Source organism: Helianthus annuus, chromosome 11 (genome assembly GCF_002127325.2).
Source record: "Helianthus annuus cultivar XRQ/B chromosome 11, HanXRQr2.0-SUNRISE, whole genome shotgun sequence".
Lineage (NCBI taxonomy): Eukaryota > Viridiplantae > Streptophyta > Magnoliopsida > Asterales > Asteraceae > Helianthus > Helianthus annuus.
Window position 1 is genome coordinate 18,034,255 of NC_035443.2, and position 17,540 is coordinate 18,051,794.

The 17,540-nt window shown below is 33.5% G+C and overlaps 1 protein-coding gene across 1 annotated transcript; it reads left to right on the top strand.

Moving 5' to 3' along the window:
* The first annotated feature begins 716 nt into the window (after window positions 1-716).
* LOC110889847 (benzoate carboxyl methyltransferase) lies at window positions 717-14,235 on the top strand. The gene is made up of 4 exons (XM_022137416.2): window positions 717-911; window positions 3,778-4,185; window positions 4,299-4,553; window positions 13,620-14,235. Exons 1-4 carry the CDS (start codon window positions 837-839, stop codon window positions 13,986-13,988), a joined length of 1,107 nt encoding a protein of 368 aa, XP_021993108.1. The 5' UTR covers window positions 717-836; the 3' UTR covers window positions 13,989-14,235.
* Window positions 14,236-17,540: the final 3,305 nt, after the last annotated feature.

Genomic DNA, 17,540 nt, shown 5'->3' on the forward strand with positions numbered 1-17,540 from the left:
GTACTTTTGAAATAATAACCTCTTATGTTGACTTTTTTAAATTCTTCTCATTTTTACATTCGTAACTTTTTATACAATTTTTTTTAATATGTACCGTAAAATCGAGTATCTTTTAATCTTTAATTTATATATCATATTTCTATATAAAAAATTAAAAATAAAAAAAATCAAATTTTATTTTATTTTATTTTATTTTTGTATTATATAACATTTTTGTGCTGAATTTTTTGTGCAAAATTTTATGTGCTATTATGTTTTTTACTAGATTTTTTATGTTAGATTTTTAACTAAATTTTTGGATTGTATTTTAAGAAAAGAAGAATTTGTGATTTAAGACCTAAATACCATTTAATTTTAGTTATAAAAAATTTAAAAAATATCACATGTTATCTATACAATATCATTATCTCACAATTGCATATGTAATAGATAGAAATATAATACTTTAGTTATATAAATCTATTTAATAATTACGGTTACATGGTAGAGAAACGCTCTAATTTTTTATACTTTAATTTAAGAATTTTATATTGTCTATATAATAGATATAAATATAATACTTTAGTTATATAAACCTACGAATTAATTACGGTATGGGAGAGAAATGCTCTACTTTTTTGTACTTTAATTTAAGAATTGTATATTGTCTATTTCATAATTTGTGTTTATGATTGATGCGTATTTAAAGAAGGGCCTGCAGCACAACAATAGTACGTAGAACAAAGTCAAGGAAAATTAACCATGTCCTTAAATTCGTGTTTATGATTGATGCGTATTTAAATGAAGGGCCTGCAGCACAACAATAGTACACAGAACAAAGTCAAGGAAAATTAACCATGTCCTTAGCAAAGATCCTACATATGAATATTGGTGATGGAGAATCCAGCTATGCAAACAACTCCATGCTTCAGGTTTGAGTGATTATACCATAAACTTTTGCATATCATATTATATTATATTATACTATACATTTGTTTCATTTAATATGAATAGTGTCTGCCTAGCATCTTAAATTTTTATTATTCGATTATTTCATTAATATTTTTAAGAATTTTCTTTAAAATTATTTGATTATTTCGTTGATATTTTTAAGAATTTTCTTTAGAGAGAGGGGAGAGAGCCCGACAACTTCAGAGAGAGAGAGTGTGTGAGAGCGTGTGTCTCTAGTCGCTAGTCGGGCGGTGGGGTGAGGACTAGCGCTTAATCGGGGATTAATTGTGATTAATCGATGATTAAATTAATCGACGACTAGTTGGAATTTTTACAACCATGCCAATGTGTGGTGGTGTTGTAGGTTGTTGTTGTGGTGGTTTTCTAGCGGAGAGTACAAACAAAAGATTTGGGCTACTGGGTTAGTGATGTAAAGATAATATAACAAAAGTTTGAATTAGTTTTGTAATATAGTTAAAGGTAAAAAAAAATAACATGTAAGTAGGCTAAGATGTCATCTTGTTTTTTTTTTTTTAATTTTTAAATCAATAAAAAACATCATAGTATAGAAAAAAAAAAAAAGATAAGTACTTTTGAAATAATAACCCCTTAATTTTATATAACGTATTGTGTGATTTAACATTTTCATGTCTACGTTTTGTATAGTTTAACGGTGTTGCTGTAACGCACAGATCCTAAATCCTAGTTTGTTTTATCATACAATGATGCCTTTTATTGAGTCAAATTTAATAAAAAATAATTTTCTTTCGTATGCCTTTCATTGAGTAAAAAAGAGGGTATTATAATTTATAAATATTGGTCTTTTTAAGTCAGATTTTTTTAGAGATATTGAGTCGATCAAATCAAACTGTATATGTAAGATAATATAACAAAAGTTTGAATTAGTTTTGTAATATAGTTAAAGGTAAATCAAATAACCTTTAATTTTATGTAAGTAGGCTAAGTTGTCATTTTATTATTTTTCATTTTTTAAATCAATAAAAAAGATCAAAGTATAGGAAAAAAGATAGGTACTTTTGAAATAATAACCTCTTATACTGACTTTTTTAAATTCTTCTCATTTTTAAACAACTTTTTTATACAATTTTTTTTAAATTTATATCGTAAAAATCGAGTATTTTTTATCTTTAATCTATATAATATTGCTATATAAAAAAGTACAACTAAAAAAACATCAAATTTTATTTTATTTTTGTATTGTATAACATTTTTGTGCAAAATTTTATGTGCTATTATTTTTTTACTAGATTTTTTATGTTAGATTTTTAACTAAATTTTTGGATTGTATTTTAAGAAAAGAAGAATTTGTGTTTTAAGACCAAAATACCATTTAATTTTAGTTATAAAAACTTTAAAAATGTCACATGTTATCTATACTATATCATTATCTCATAATCGTATATATAATAGATAGAAATATAATACTTTAGTTATATAAATCTATTTCATAATTACGGTAACCTGGCAGAGAAACGCTCTAATTTTTATACTTTAATTTAAGAATTTTAGATTGTGTATATAATATATATAAATATAATACTTTAGTTATATAAATCTATGAATTAATCACGGTAATATGGCAGAGAAACGCTTTAATTTTTTATACTTTAATTTAAGAACTGTATATTGTCTAGTTCATAATTCGTGTTTATGATTGATGCGTATTTAAAGGAAGGGCCTGCAGCACAACAATAGTACACAGAACAAAGTCAAGGAAAATTAACCATGTCCTTAAATTCTTGTTTGTGATTGATGCGTATTTAAAGGAAGGGCTACAACACAACAATAGTACACATAACAAAGTCAAGGATAATTAATCATGTCCTTAAATTCAAACACTTTTTTAAAAACAACTTTTTACTCGTATTCAAAAAGGTAAAATAAAAAACATTTTTCTCAATGCAAACACTTTTTTAACTTATTGATTTTTTAACTGATAAGTCAATAAAACATTTCCAAACTCAATACAAAAACGCAGTTTCCATATTTCATATATGGGATATTAAAAGTTAAACAGAGACATAAAGGTTTAGATCTTATTACTCTAAATTGCCTTAATGAAACCGCTTATACAAGTTTTCTTTTTGAGATTTTTTTTGTTAATTACTTTACAGTAACTTTTATTACATATGTTATGGTAAGATAATATATACTCAAGTTAATTAAATAGTTGATAAGATAATATATACATAAGTTAATTAAATAGGACCAAAAATCATAAATAAGTTTTTGTAAAAAAAATTACATCCAATTTAAGAGAATAAAATGCCCTTTAATTTGGTGTAATTTTTTTAAAAGTTATGATCATATAAACAAATTATATACGTTTAAAAATCATGGAAGAAAGAAAAAAGGAAAACGCTACACAACTAAGGTTAGAGGAAAAGGCTATGTTGTCATTTCCATTGTCTATATTAGCTTTTTTCTTGAGTCAAATGTATATATTGATGATTTTCACATAAAGAATTATTATTATTAATGGTTACATTTTATAACTGCTTTTCAAATCATTATGTTTTGTTAGTTCTTTGTTATATTATTACAGAAGATAAACAAATGGGTAACATAAGAGTTTGTGACTGAACAACATTGGTATTGATGCTCTTGGAAACATTATTGATATTCGTTTTTATTGTTTCCGGTTGATGTAAAGTACATGTTGACATCGTTTTGGGTATTATGTTTCGTTTGCTACACCGAGTGTTGCTACCGTAATGAAGTAAACCGATACGATCAATTAATAGCCGCATAGCATGGGGGGATTTTACTAGTATTTAACAATGGTGTATGCCTTCAGCTGCTAATTTGTTCTTATTTTCTCTCTAGGAAACAGGGATACGGAAAGCTGTGCCATTTCAAAAGCTTTTGATCAAGGGTTTAGCTAATCATAATGTCTTCAACGACTGTTTCACGGTTGCAGATTTAGGATGCTCGTCTGGCAAAAATACGCTACTAGTTGCATCTAATATTATTGATATAGTGCATGAGGTGTGTCAAGAAAATGATCGTAAAGTACCACAGTTTCAAGTGTGTTTAAATGACCTATTTGGAAATGATTTCAATAATATTTTCAAACTGTTACCTGACTTTTATGCAAAGCTTAAGAAGGACAAGGGAGAAGGTTTTGGCCCATGTTTTGTTTCAGCTGTTCCAGGTTCCTTCTATGGCAGACTTTTTCCCAACCAAAGTTTGCATTTTGTTAACTCTGCTAATTGTAACCATTGGCTTTCTCAGGTATGCGTAATATCAAATTATTCTCCAATACTCTTATGTGACATAACTATGACTAAAATTGGTCATAAGAAATTATTTTCCATGATAAACTTTAGTTTATGTCAATATAATAGGTGCCTAGAGGCCTTGAAAGTAATGGATCAAATATTTGTATGGCGCGGGCAAGTCCTCCAAATGTATACCAAGCATATCAAAACCAATTTCATAATGATTTCACGAAGTTTTTACAAATGCGCTCTGAGGAAGTAGTACATGGTGGAAGCATGATTTTAACATTTTTTGTTCGGGAGGTAGCTGATCCAACTATTGCCAATTGTTTTGCACATTTGGAGCTACTCGGGCAATCACTTGTCGACATGATCAAAGAGGTACAATTGTTGTTTCATATCCAAATTTGAACTCAAATTAAAGAAGAATATTTTGCTCACAAGTTTTAATTATTCAGTGTGGCACTACTAAAACGATTGAGTACAAGCAACCAAAATTTGCGACCGGGAATAAAAAGGTTAAAACATTAGTGACTAATGAAAACGGTTACAATAAACAAAATGAAAGAAGTGAACATCAAAATGCATAGCAAATTCATTTCCCCCAACAAAAAAAAAAAAAAAAAGAGTAAATTACAAGTTTTGTCCTTTATGTTTGTCCCAAATTTCAGGCGCTGTCCTTTACCTTTAAAATTGATGAGTTTTGTCCTTAACGTTTCAAAATCCTGCACGTTATGTCCTTTAGGCCAAACCCAGTTAAATTTTTTTGGTTAAATCATATAGACAAGGGTAATTTGGTCATTCGACTTAGTTTTTTTAATATTATTTAATAAAATAAACCCAAATAATATATACAACGCTATCCCCCCCACCTCTCTCTCTCTCAGACTTTTCACCCACCTCCCAGACTCCCACCACCATCACCTCCCACCTCCCCACAACCTTCACCACCACCACCCACCCACCCCACCCACAACCGATCAATTTCATCTTTCGATAATCTGTTATTAACAATCAGCGATAGACTCAAAACCCCCAATTTAACTAAACCCTAGTTTACGAATCATCTGAATGAGAATCAACAGTATAACTAACAGACTCAAATTCTTAACAATAACACTTACAGCGGTCTTCCATGGAGATCTAGAACTCTTAACAACGGTTCGTTTCCGCCATAATTGGGACCTTGAACAAGCCATCTCCACCTTCACCTCCACCTCAACCACCGTAAAAAATGATAATAATACTCCGGCCACCACTTCCGCCACCAGTTCCGCCACCGTCGCCACCACTTCCGCCACCGCCACAGATAACAAAACTCTGATCCATACATTTCAACCACCAGAAACAGTTAACAACGGTAACGAAACAAGTTTAGTCTGGAATATCATTACTCTTCCGATTGCTATAGTTTCCGGTATCCTAGGGTTAGTTTCCAGTGCAATTGGATTAGGTTTTGATTGCCGGTGATGTGTTGTCATATACTTTAGGTGTGTTAGGGTTTGGTAGTTTGGTTCCTCGTATAAGTTCGAGTTCTGCGAACGACCGGTGCTGAGGCGGTTGAGTTTGTTGAAATGTAACAGATAGGTAGAGAGCAGAGGGAGGGAGAGAAAATAGAGATAGCTGAGTTTAGATTGACAGAGATTAAAGGTTTTATTTTTTTATATTTTACAGAAATAGTCCTTTGTTATAATTTAATTACTCAATAGTCCCTGGAAATATAAAATGACAAGAATACCCTCATGTGCAAGGCACATGACCATATTTAACTAAAAAAATCTAACTGGGTTTGGCCTAAAGGACATAACGTGCAGGATTTTGAAACGTTAAGGACAAAACTCATCAATTTTAAAAGTAAAGGACAGCGCCTGAAATTTGATACAAACATAAAGGACAAAACTTGTAATTTACTCAAAAAAAAAATCCCAACGAGTGAATTATACATTTTTAAGACAAAATTATAGAAGATGTCCTTTATTTTGATAGAATATTACATGTTTTATCCTTTATAATTAGAAGTTATGCTCAGGGTCGGCTCAACCTTTGTGGGGGCTCAAAGCAATAACTAAAATAAAGGTCTTTTCAGGAAAATAAAAATAAGTTTACTTGCAACCTGTAACAATTACAATATAAAGAGAGATTGTAGACGGATTACACAAATAAAACTTAATGATACTTCCGTGCTTTTGGTTTATGTTATGCTTGATTTGCTATGATTTGGTCTTTCTCACCGAATTTCCATATGTATACTTACAAGAGGTTTTAATTATTGTGGCCTTTAGGGAGGTGAGTCCCAAAGCAATGGCTTGGTTTGAATTATCCTCAAGCCGGCCTTGGTTACGCTTAACATCCTTTATGTTAACTTATTATTGATAATGACAATATTACCCTTCTTGCAAAAGAGCAAAATCTGTAATTTTCATAATTGTTTTCTTTGTCTTTTCTTTTAATTTTCATAATTGTTTTCTTTGTCTTTTCTTTTAATTTCTTTCTTTCTTTACTTCTTTTCACTTATTATTTTCATTCTCCTATATATTCTCCTATATATTAAAGAATGAATGAAATGAACAGTAATCTATGATATAATAAAATATTATATGAGTAAAATGCACGGATAGTCCCTGTGGTTTGATGAAATTTCACCTTTGGTCTCTAACTTTTCAAAATTACACTCTTAGTCTCTGTGGTTTGACAAGTTGTTACTCGGATAGTCCCCAAAGTGGATGGAGGTTAGTTTTTCTGGTTAAGTGGGTGTGAAATGACAAGGACTATCCGAGTAACAACTTGTCAAACCACAGGGACTATCCAAGTAACCTTCATCCGCTTTAGGGACTATCCGAGTAACAACTTGTCAAACCACAGGGACTAAGAGTGTAATTCTGAAAAGTTGGGGACTAAAGATGAAATTTCACCAAACCACAGGGACTATCTGTGCATTTTACTCATATTATATATAGTTTTTTTCTAGTTTTATTATTTTAATATTATAACTGTTATCTTCTTCACTTTTTAAGTCTAATAAGCTTGGTGTTAATCAGTACTTGTATCGAAAATACCAGTTCGCTATCGGTATATGAAGGTAAAAACCAGCACCAGTCTGGTACATAAAACGGTAAAAGTCGGTACCGGATTGAGTTTGATAATCTTTTAGTTCGAGAAATTTGATATTGCTACCCAGTACTATTTGCTCATCTCTGATCACAGGTACCGTACGAACACCAACGGTATGGTACAACTTTTTTTTTAGTTTCAGGGGTAGGGATGAGCTTGGTGCCAACTGATACCAAATTGGTATTGGTACCGAAAATACCGGTTACGGTATCAGTATATAAAGGTAAAAACCAGTAGCGAACCGGTACCAGGAACGCCAAACGTCAGTACCGAATTGGTACTTAAGATCTTTCGTTTCAGGAAATTCGGTACCGGTACCCATTACTATTTGCTCATACAACTTTTTTAGTTGATTTTCTTTCGGTTATTTTTTAGTAGTTTTTTCTACGTTTTCTTTTAATTCTTGTCAGCGATTGCGTGTGCAATGCGCTCGTAGTGATTTCAAACACATATAAACACATACTAAATAACAAAAGAAGTTCGCCGCAACGTGGCACGATTTTTATAACTAGTCACTTTTATAATAAATGACATTAAAACAATATAATTAGTTAATAGACTTTTTCATTAAAATTGTAATTTTCATTGTTCAATATATTTTATTAATTTATTGTATATTTATTTTGTTTGGTTATTTATGTTATTTACTTTTCTTATTCTTTTACTGAACGCAAACTAAATACTTATTTTTTTTTGGTGTTAATGGGCTGAATCGAGCTTGAGGTTGCCTAAGCTTCGTCTCAGTCATTTAATACTTTGCAATATTATACACTAGTGCTGTTGTAAAGTCAATATTTTATTCTAACATATCTTTTACCACATAATATGCTTTAGGGAGCCGCTAAAATAGAAACCATCCTCAGTTGCGAGAACCACTCTCAACCAATCAAACTAAAGGGTATTTTAGTCATTTGCTCTAAAAGTCTAATCTATGTCTTTTGTCTGTCTCTTTAAACCTTCAGACCCATCACATCTCATTAAAATTCATAACCCCCTATTATATTTCATCTATATTTCTCTCTCTTGAAAATCAAACCTGCAACTACTCATCTCTCATCTTCAAGAATCCACTCATCTCACTCTCTCTTGAAAATCAAACTTGCAACTACTTATTTTCATCTCTCTCTATTGAAACCACTCATCTCTCATCTTCAAGAAAACCATCCTCAAGACCGTGGTGGGGAGGTTTTGACGGTGGTGGTGGTGGGTTTACCGGCAACTCCCAAACACCACTTCCACACCGGCGCCCCCTCATATGCATTCTCTTATCTCTTATGGCGACGTGATATGGCGACGGTCTTTGGAGGCAGAGGCGGCGGTGAATGATCGGTGAAGGGGTAGGTTGAAGGGGTGGTTGTTGTGGCGAGTGCCACCACCTAACACCCCTGTAAGCCGCTGTCAGAACCGGCCTTCCCGGAAAAGAGTCGCCGTCCACTGTAAGCCGCTGTCAGAACCGGCCTTGCCGGAAAAGAGTGGTGGTCCCGGTGGTTTGGTAGGCTTTTTGATTTTTTTTTGCTGGGTTTCTTTTGATTTTGGGTATGCTGGGTTTCTTTTGCTTTTGGGTATGCTTTAGAGCTAAAGGGCTTAAAGGGAGTAACACTGTGCAACATGTTTGTTTGTTTTTGGTGCTGGGTTTTTCCTCGATTTGGGTATTCTTTATGAAATGGGTTTTGGGTGTTTTATTAGAGATGCTTTGTATGTTTCTGTTGGCTGGCTTCGATGTCGACTGTTTTTACAGGTGACCGATTTTGCAAGGTGCCGATGGTGCCCGGTGGTGCCCCGTTGTGCCGATCGAAAAGTTGTCGGATCAGGGAGTGAGTTTTTTTTGTGTTGTTTGGTACTGATAATACGAAACTTTTTTCACGACAATTAATCTTGACGACGGCGTTCTTGGCAGTGATGATACAAAAAAACGTATATTTTGATGATGATGGCGCGGCAAGGATGGTGAAGCGTAGGTTTTTTGAACATGCAACCCCACTTTGCAGCCGTGATTATTGAAAACTCTGAGCCAAACCCCGTTTTTTTCATGAATCCACACATTGTTTTGATTTTTGTTGGTTTTTTATATTTTTATTTTCAGCCGATGATGATAAGTTCAATTTATCTTAGACACCTACTGAGTCGCGATTTTTGGGTGAGTTCGTTTTGTGTAAAAAAGATTTTGTAAAAAAAAAGTAAATCGTAAAACCTTTTTCATGTAAATTGTAAATTGTAAAACTTTACGTAAAAATTTTAATGTGAAACGTAAAACGCGAAACTTTAAAAATTTAACGTAAAACATTTTTATGTAAAACGTAAAACTTAAAACGTAAAACGTAAAAATTTTAACTTAAAACGTAAAACGTAAAAATTTTAATGTAAAACGTAAAATTTTACGTAAAAATTTTTATGTCGTAAAACGTAAAACTTTACGTAAATTGTACAACGTAAAACATTTTCCTTTAAAACGTAAAACGTAAAAATCTTTTATGTAAATTGTAAAATGTACAACGTATAACGTAAAACTTTTTAACGTAAAACATAAACTTTTATGTAGAAAAATAATCCCGCAAAACGTAAAACGTAAAAATTTGAGGTAAAAAATTTTATCCCGTAAACTGTAATTTTTTTTTGTAAAAAAATGATTTTTGTAAAAAACAATTGTTGTAAAATTTTTTTTACATCTGTAATTTTTTTTTGTAAAAAATCTTTTTACAACCGTAAAAAGCGGCGTGTAAAAACAGGGGCGTAAAAAGCAGCGCGTAAAAAAAACGTCGAGTAAAAACGCGGCGTAAAAAACCGGCGTAAAACGTTGCGTAAAAAAAGACGCGTTAAAAAAACGACGCGTGAAAAAGTCGAGGCGTAAAAACTGCGTGCAAAAAACAGCGCCCAAAATAAAATTGTTTTGGTAAAAAATCTGAATTTAAAATAGTTTTTAATAAAAAAATTCTGTTTAAAAAAACCAACTAATATTATAATACAAAAAAGTAATAAAAAATAATAAAGACAAAAAGACAAAAAAAAGTAAATTTACCGAACTACCCTTTTGTATTAAAATATTAAAAACATAATAAGACAAAAAGTATTAATATTAATGTTAACTACTTTTAATCTCATCCATCCATCTTGAAGATCTAATGGTTGTAAAGTGGTTCTCTCGGTTCTTATAACTGGAGGTGGTTTTTATTTTAGCGGCCCCCATATGCTTTATTTATATATAACTGTTTATATGCATTTATGTAAATATAGGATCGTATATAAATTTTAGTTAAATACTTAACTTGCTTACTCATGATAAATAGTAAAAAAAAAGAGTAAAGTACTAATTTCATCCCTATGGTTCGATCACTTTTACCACTTTCATCTAAAAAGTTTTTTTCTTGCATTACCGTCCTTGTGGTTCAAAAAATGTTGCCGTTTTCATCCAGTTTATTCAACCTATTCAAATTTTACCATTAGGTTAAGGGTATTTATGTCTTTTTATAAACTTTATATTTTTATTCATTTTTATACCCCATTTATCCCCTCACCCCAAACCACACACTCATCCTCTTCATCATCACCGACCACTTTTCCGGCAAGATCCTCCGGCGAGTTTCCTATTTTCAGCGAACATCTATTTTTGTGAGTAGTCGACTACCTCTCTTACTCCAAAACTGGCACCACTACGTACCGGAGGTTGTGTGAGCAAGACATTATAGGAAACCCAGGTATACCACCACCAATTCGTTGAAAACCTAGGCGTCAGATGAAAGGTATTTATAGCATGGTTACAAAAGTCGTTAGGCGCTCCCTAGTCGGATTTAAGAGTACTCATGAAGTCGGATTTGAGAGTACTCGTGCTCAGGAAGTACTCGGCCTAGGCGGAGATTACTCGGCGAGTATAATTGGCCTAGGCGAACAATACTCGGGCCTTGGCAGCCTACCTTGTAGCGAGTACTCGGAACCTAGACAGGACTTTTACAACCATGATTTATAGCAAACTTGTAACCAATATGAAAAGGCCTTTATTGTTATTCCATCTGAGATTAAGAGAGCATGCATCCAATGTAGTAAAAAATCACCAGCAAAGTTACAAAAAACAATGACAAGTGCGTGTTAATAAGAACATTTTAACTAGATGAATTACACACAAAAACGAGACGGAATTGAATTACGTAAAACTGAATAACAAAATAACATAAAACATTTGGCTACGCACAACGACACAATCCGCCTCAGTTGATACGTAGGAGTACTTCATCCTGAGCTGCATGGGCGAAGCTTTTAAGGGGCGGGAGGGGCCGGCCGACCCCCCAAACTTTTCGCTTAGTAGTGGAAAGTATGTAGTTTTCGTATAGAAATTTTTGGGTATATACGTTTTCGACCCCCCGTTTTTATAGAAATTTTTAGATCCGGTGACTTCCGCCCCCTCGGTCGGAAATCTCAAGCTTCGCCACTACCTGAGCACGAAATATAGTTAATAGATCTTGTTGGGAGACGTCTTCTTACCAGAGGATCTTGCCGGTTTTGGAGTGAGAGAGGTAGCCGACTAACCACAAAAATAGATGTTCGCTGAAAATAGGAAACTTGTCGGTGGATCTTGCCAGAAAAGTGGCCGATGATGCTGAAGAAGATGAGTGTGTGGTTTGGGGTGAGGGGATAAATTGGGTATAAAAATGAATAAAAATATACAACAACAACAACAACAACCGTACCCAGTATAATCCCACCTATAGCCAAGTTGGCTATAGGTAGGGTCTGGGGAGGGTGGGATGTAGGCAAGCTTTACCTCTATCACAGGGGATAGAGAGGCCGCTTCCAGTGAGACCCCCAGCTCCTAAACCAAATCCAGATATAAGAGTCAAATAAAGATACAAAAAGTACAACAACAACAACCATACCCAGTGAATCACACAAATAGCAAAGCTACTTATAAGGTCTGGGGAAGGTGGGATCTAGACAGACCTTGCCTCTATCCCTAGGAATAGATAGGCTACTTCTTGGGAGACCCTCGACTCCAAAGAATGAATAAAAATATAAAGTTTATAAAAAGACATAAATACCCGTAACCTAATGGTAAAATTTGAATGGATTTAATAAACTGGATGAAAACGGCAACATTTTAAACCACAAGGACGGTAATGCAAGGAAAAAACTTTTTGGATGAAAATGACAAAAGTGTTCGAACCATAGAGATGAAAATAGCAATTTACTCTTACAAAAATAAGAAAATATGTTCTAAGAGTTTAGAACCGTGACATGCAATTAGTTAGAATAACATGTACCGTAATTAGGCGAGCTCGGGTTCAACTCTATCCATTTACACCCTTAAATTAGGTATTTAATTTATTATAGAAAATATTAAAAGAAAAAGTAAATAATTCAACTAAACTAACAGAAATAAATATATAATAAATAAAAAAAGAATACTGAAAAATATATTTTCTATGAAAAAAATAACCGGTTTAACCAATTACTTGGTTCTTGAATAACTTATAAAATAAAAGTGATGAAGATAATAAAAGAAGGAAAAAAGAAATGTAAAAGAAAAAATAAATGAAAGAAAATTAAAACAATTATGAAAATTACAAATTTGGCTCTTTAGGGTAACGATAATATTGTTATTAAAAAAAATAACTGAAATTATTAACGAATGTTAGTGTAAATGACCTAATCTGTTACATAATGGATGTTAAGTGTGACTTTTAAAGATAACTGATGAAGCCTGTAAATTTATATAAACGTAAATGATGCTTTTTTTTTTTTTTTTTTTTTTTTTTTGTAATTTTGTGTTCTTTAACATTGTCAATTCAAACACCGGTTAACGAAAGGATGTTGGAATATTTTGCTCGAATTTGGTTCGGTAGGGTTGGATATATTAAATTATCTCTACAATTTTGTGAGTTATAAAATTATTTAATTATGAGATATTTATTTAAATTTAAATTTAAATAGTAAAAGTAGGAACATAAAAAAAAAAGTCAAACTTCAGCTTAACTTTTTGAGACAAAATGATGGTCGCAAAGCCAGTCGCTAGCTTGGAACAAAATCTATTGCTAATGATTTTGGTGGCAATTGAAAACAATCCAATCGCAAATTTGGTCGCTAACAAATATTAGCAAAATGGTTTAATCTTAATCGTTGTGATCGCAAGTTTGGGCGCTATGAGTTTGGTCGTAGTTGTGACCACAAAGAGTTTGTTCGCAAATTAAGACTCTAATTTTGTGACAAAAATCGGGTCAGAAACTATTTCAGTCAAATGGTTAAGAAAGACAGTTGCCACACCGAGAATCAAGTGACTGCCAAATCAGTCACAAACCCGCATTTGCGTTGCTTAAGTGACTAACCAATTACGCTTAATTGATACTACAGGGGTTGGTTCGTGAATCAGATATTAACTCATTCAATGTCCCATTATATTTTCCATGTGAGGAGGAAGTTAGGAACATCATTGAATATGAGAGATCATTTTCTCTTGAAAACATGAATGCTTATCAACTAAATTCGGATCCCTACGACAAGGATTACATAAACATGACTGATTCTGGTGAGCTTAGCCAAATTCACGCGAAAAACATATCAAAAGTAACCCAAGCAGTTTTTGAACCGTTGTTGATATCTCATTTTGGGAATTCTATAATTGACATACTATTTAAGAAGTTTGAGAAGCATGTGGCTGAAGATCTCTTAAAACAGAAGCCAAAGTGGTTAGTCATGACCATTTCATTGACCAAGAAATGAACAATTCATGAGTTTGATTAAATTGGTCGATCTGTTGGTTATTATGTTCCAGTATTTATATATGTATTGTTGTCAATGCATACAGCATGAACCCTTGTGTTTTATTTTCCTAGGTTTGTTGGTTATTATGTTCCAGTATTTATATATGTATTGTTTGTAAGAACTAGGTTCACTTTTTATTAAAATATATTATAAAATAAATAATAAATAATAACGAGACTCTCGTTATTGGTGGGAAATTCGACTAGTACAATACTGGTTATAAAAACTAAATAAACAAATATAAAATACAATATAATTGTACCAATCTTGATTCAAGTCGATGTCTTTGGAAACTTCAACCGCACCTACGAGATCGAAACTCCGCTGCAAGACAAGCAAAATTGTTGACGGTTTTTGTTGAGGCACGTGTTCAACACGCTTCCCTTAAAACAGATTCCGCGCCTCCTCTCAGACGGTCTGTCTCCCAGGGTACAACAACCGGAACAGTATGTGTACTGCCAGAGATGGCACTCACGCCCGAGATTACACCGGGTATAATGGTGTTCATATTTTTTGTGGAAAAGTAAGAAGTTGCAAAAGAAATACTTTAGAGATTAACTTCTCTAGTTTTCCTTTGGAACGAAATAGTACTACTGTGTATATTTTTCTATCTTTTCACAATGGACCATTGTGATTATATATACACCAAAGTTTTACAATTAAAACTCATTTAATCTTGTAATCAACAAGATAGTAAACATGAATTAATGTTTTTAATTACAAGGTAATCAATCTTGTAATAAACATGTTTTAATTGTATTAAAACGGAAATTTAAGTGGTCAAATGTAACTCTCATGTCAATTCATGACATTCTAGTAACCGGTGAAGACCGAGTTGACTGGCTGAACCGAATCGCGCGTACAAGTGCGCACCACAGTCAAACACGCTCCTACATGGAGTCGCGCGCCACACGGATGCCACTACGCATACCAGGACGCCACCTGGTCATGTACCATCCAAACTCGCGTGCCACTTGCAGTCTTCGCCATAGCCAATAACGTGCGTCATGCGCCCAAGGAACTCGCGCCGCATCGACATGCGCCATGCCAAGGCATCCGCCTACGCCACCCAAGGGTGCGCCATAAGCGGACCCGCCATGTATCTGACCACACGCTCATGGACAAAAATACAACGGCGGTGTGCGAAGTTCAAAGCGCACCATATTGGACCTATAGCCCATGTCACGTGCGCATATGTGCGGGTGCGGTGCACCCTTTGGTCCCCACTATTGTTTGCCTTTAAGGAAAACAATTTACAAGGAGTGCTCCTCCTTATATACCACTTTGAATTTTGTCATCCCACCTATGTGGGACACGTTGACAAAACTAATCCATTTTATTCATCTTTGTTTGTTCCAAACATACAACTTCAAGCTTCGATATCTCATTCATCTTAGCTTTATTTGGACATAGTTTAAACACAAACAATAAATAATTATTTATACAACACATATATAAATATTATTGATGTCCAAAATATTTAGTGAAAAACTCATTTTCACTAAAATTTCCAACAATCCCCCACATGAATGGAGATCGATAAACACACAAAATTCCTCGATGAAACCTCAACAGTCGAGTATTGCAGGATAGGTAGGTTTTGCCTTTGAACCTTCCTTTGTGAAGCATACTTAGCCTACTAGGGTTTTGTAGACGTGATGTCCTTGAACAACCCCCCGTTTGTGTAAGCGACAATATACATTCACACAATACTTTCCCTAGCCGGGCCATCCCCTCACTAGCGTGTCCTATAATGGTCATGGAGCACTTTCCTGGTTCTGCGGGAGCTCTAGGAATTATGCCCTAATTCCATTCGAAGCGACCACACTTCTCTCCAACATAGGTGATTTCCCTTTAAATCATTAAAAGCATTATGGTTTACTATGATTTACACAAATCATAAAACCACATATTATGCTTAACCTCACAACAATGTCACTGAATATTATAGGAATGGACTAGGATGTAATTAAACACCCTTTTATAGTTTAGGGGGTATATGAAACATATAAACTAGCTTATATATAAACATATATATTAGCTACGCCCCCACAGTGACTACCCTTCGGTTCATGATTAAGTTGGCCTATTGAACCTAGATCTTGGGATCTCCAGTCAACTAGGTTAGGTTTCCCTCATGTCCCTTTTTTTTCCATGGCTTTAGTCCCATTCCACAACTTAATCTGTTATCAACCCACTGGTTGTTGGATCCAAAATTATTTGTTGACTTCTTTAAGTCAAAAACAATAATTTTTCAGTTTAGATCAGTTGTTCTAACGTGTTCTTGACTTGCTAGTCACTTTTGCCTTTTAGTCGATTCATAAGACTTATAACTCGTGATCTCAACCTGGATCCAGTTATGTACCTTGTCTTTAGAATGACATGAAACTCAATTCATGGCTAGACACGTTTTCACCATGCCTTTGGTGTGTCATGACTGACATCTTACTAGATTTTGAATCTAACCAATTGGCATTCGAGTCCAATCTACTCGATTGACTCCATATAACCATTGTGTACTCCACTTGGTCATGCGTTTGCAATATATGCAAGTCACCCCCACATTTAAGTGTAATTGGATATCATCCAAATGGGGCGATGAAAGGTTCTCCCTTTCATTTCGAGTTTGAGAAAACTTCTCCACTCCCATTTCCACATTCAAATGCAAGCCACCCCCACATTTAAGTGTAATTGGATAACATCCAAATGGGGCGATGAAAGGTTCTCCCTTTCATTTCGAGTTTGAGAAAACTTCTCAACTACCATTTCTTCATACCCTAAAGGGTTTGTTTCTTAAATGGTTCCTCCCCCCACATTGCTTGCATCTTAATTAAGTATCCTTTAGGACTAAAATGAAGTTATCTTTACAGTTTTGTTTTAGCACAAAATTCATTCTTGTGTCATCACATATTTTGAATGTTTAAAGTTAATTTAATCTCCGTCGAGCATATAAATTAACAAGTATTAGTCTAGCATGCTTTAGACCACAATACTTTAGCATGTGAACAGAAGATGCATCATTCTGATTCTTCACAGCCTTAAGAGATAACGCACTATCTCTTCCAAACATTCTTTTCTTAGTTTAGACACAATAATGGAATTTTATTTCACCATTCCAAAACCATCCGTTTTATGAAGGCCTCAAAACCATAGTTAACTCCATCCATTAGGATCATAACTCGTTTGCCTTTTTATCTCCAAGGCTTCACCATTGACTTCCTAAAAACTTAAACATAAGTCTTAATACAAGTCACTTTGATGAAAAATCTTTGTATAAAATCACTTGAGTCTTGAGATATAGCCAATTAGATTGACTCTCAACAACAAAGCATTCATGTATGCCTATAGTGATATATACATTTACGTTGTTGTTTCGTTTAATACCATGTATTGGGATACTCTCCCAAACTGAGAACCAAGCCTCCACATAGTTTAAATAACATTGATGGTGGTAGAAACATCTACAAGTCCATCACTATTGTAAATTTCCATTAATAAATTTTCTAAATT

What these genes read in the sequence shown, in the direction of transcription:
- LOC110889847 (XM_022137416.2), top strand. Translation starts at nt 837, where the DNA reads ATGTCCTTAGCAAAGATCCTACATATGAATATTGGTGATGGAGAATCC. An exon ending in CAAACAACTCCATGCTTCAG is followed by an intron (nt 912 to 3,777) that starts GTTTGAGTGATT and finishes TTTTCTCTCTAG; the next exon opens with GAAACAGGGATACGGAAAGC. An exon ending in TTGTCGACATGATCAAAGAG is followed by an intron (nt 4,554 to 13,619) that starts GTACAATTGTTG and finishes TTGATACTACAG; the next exon opens with GGGTTGGTTCGTGAATCAGA.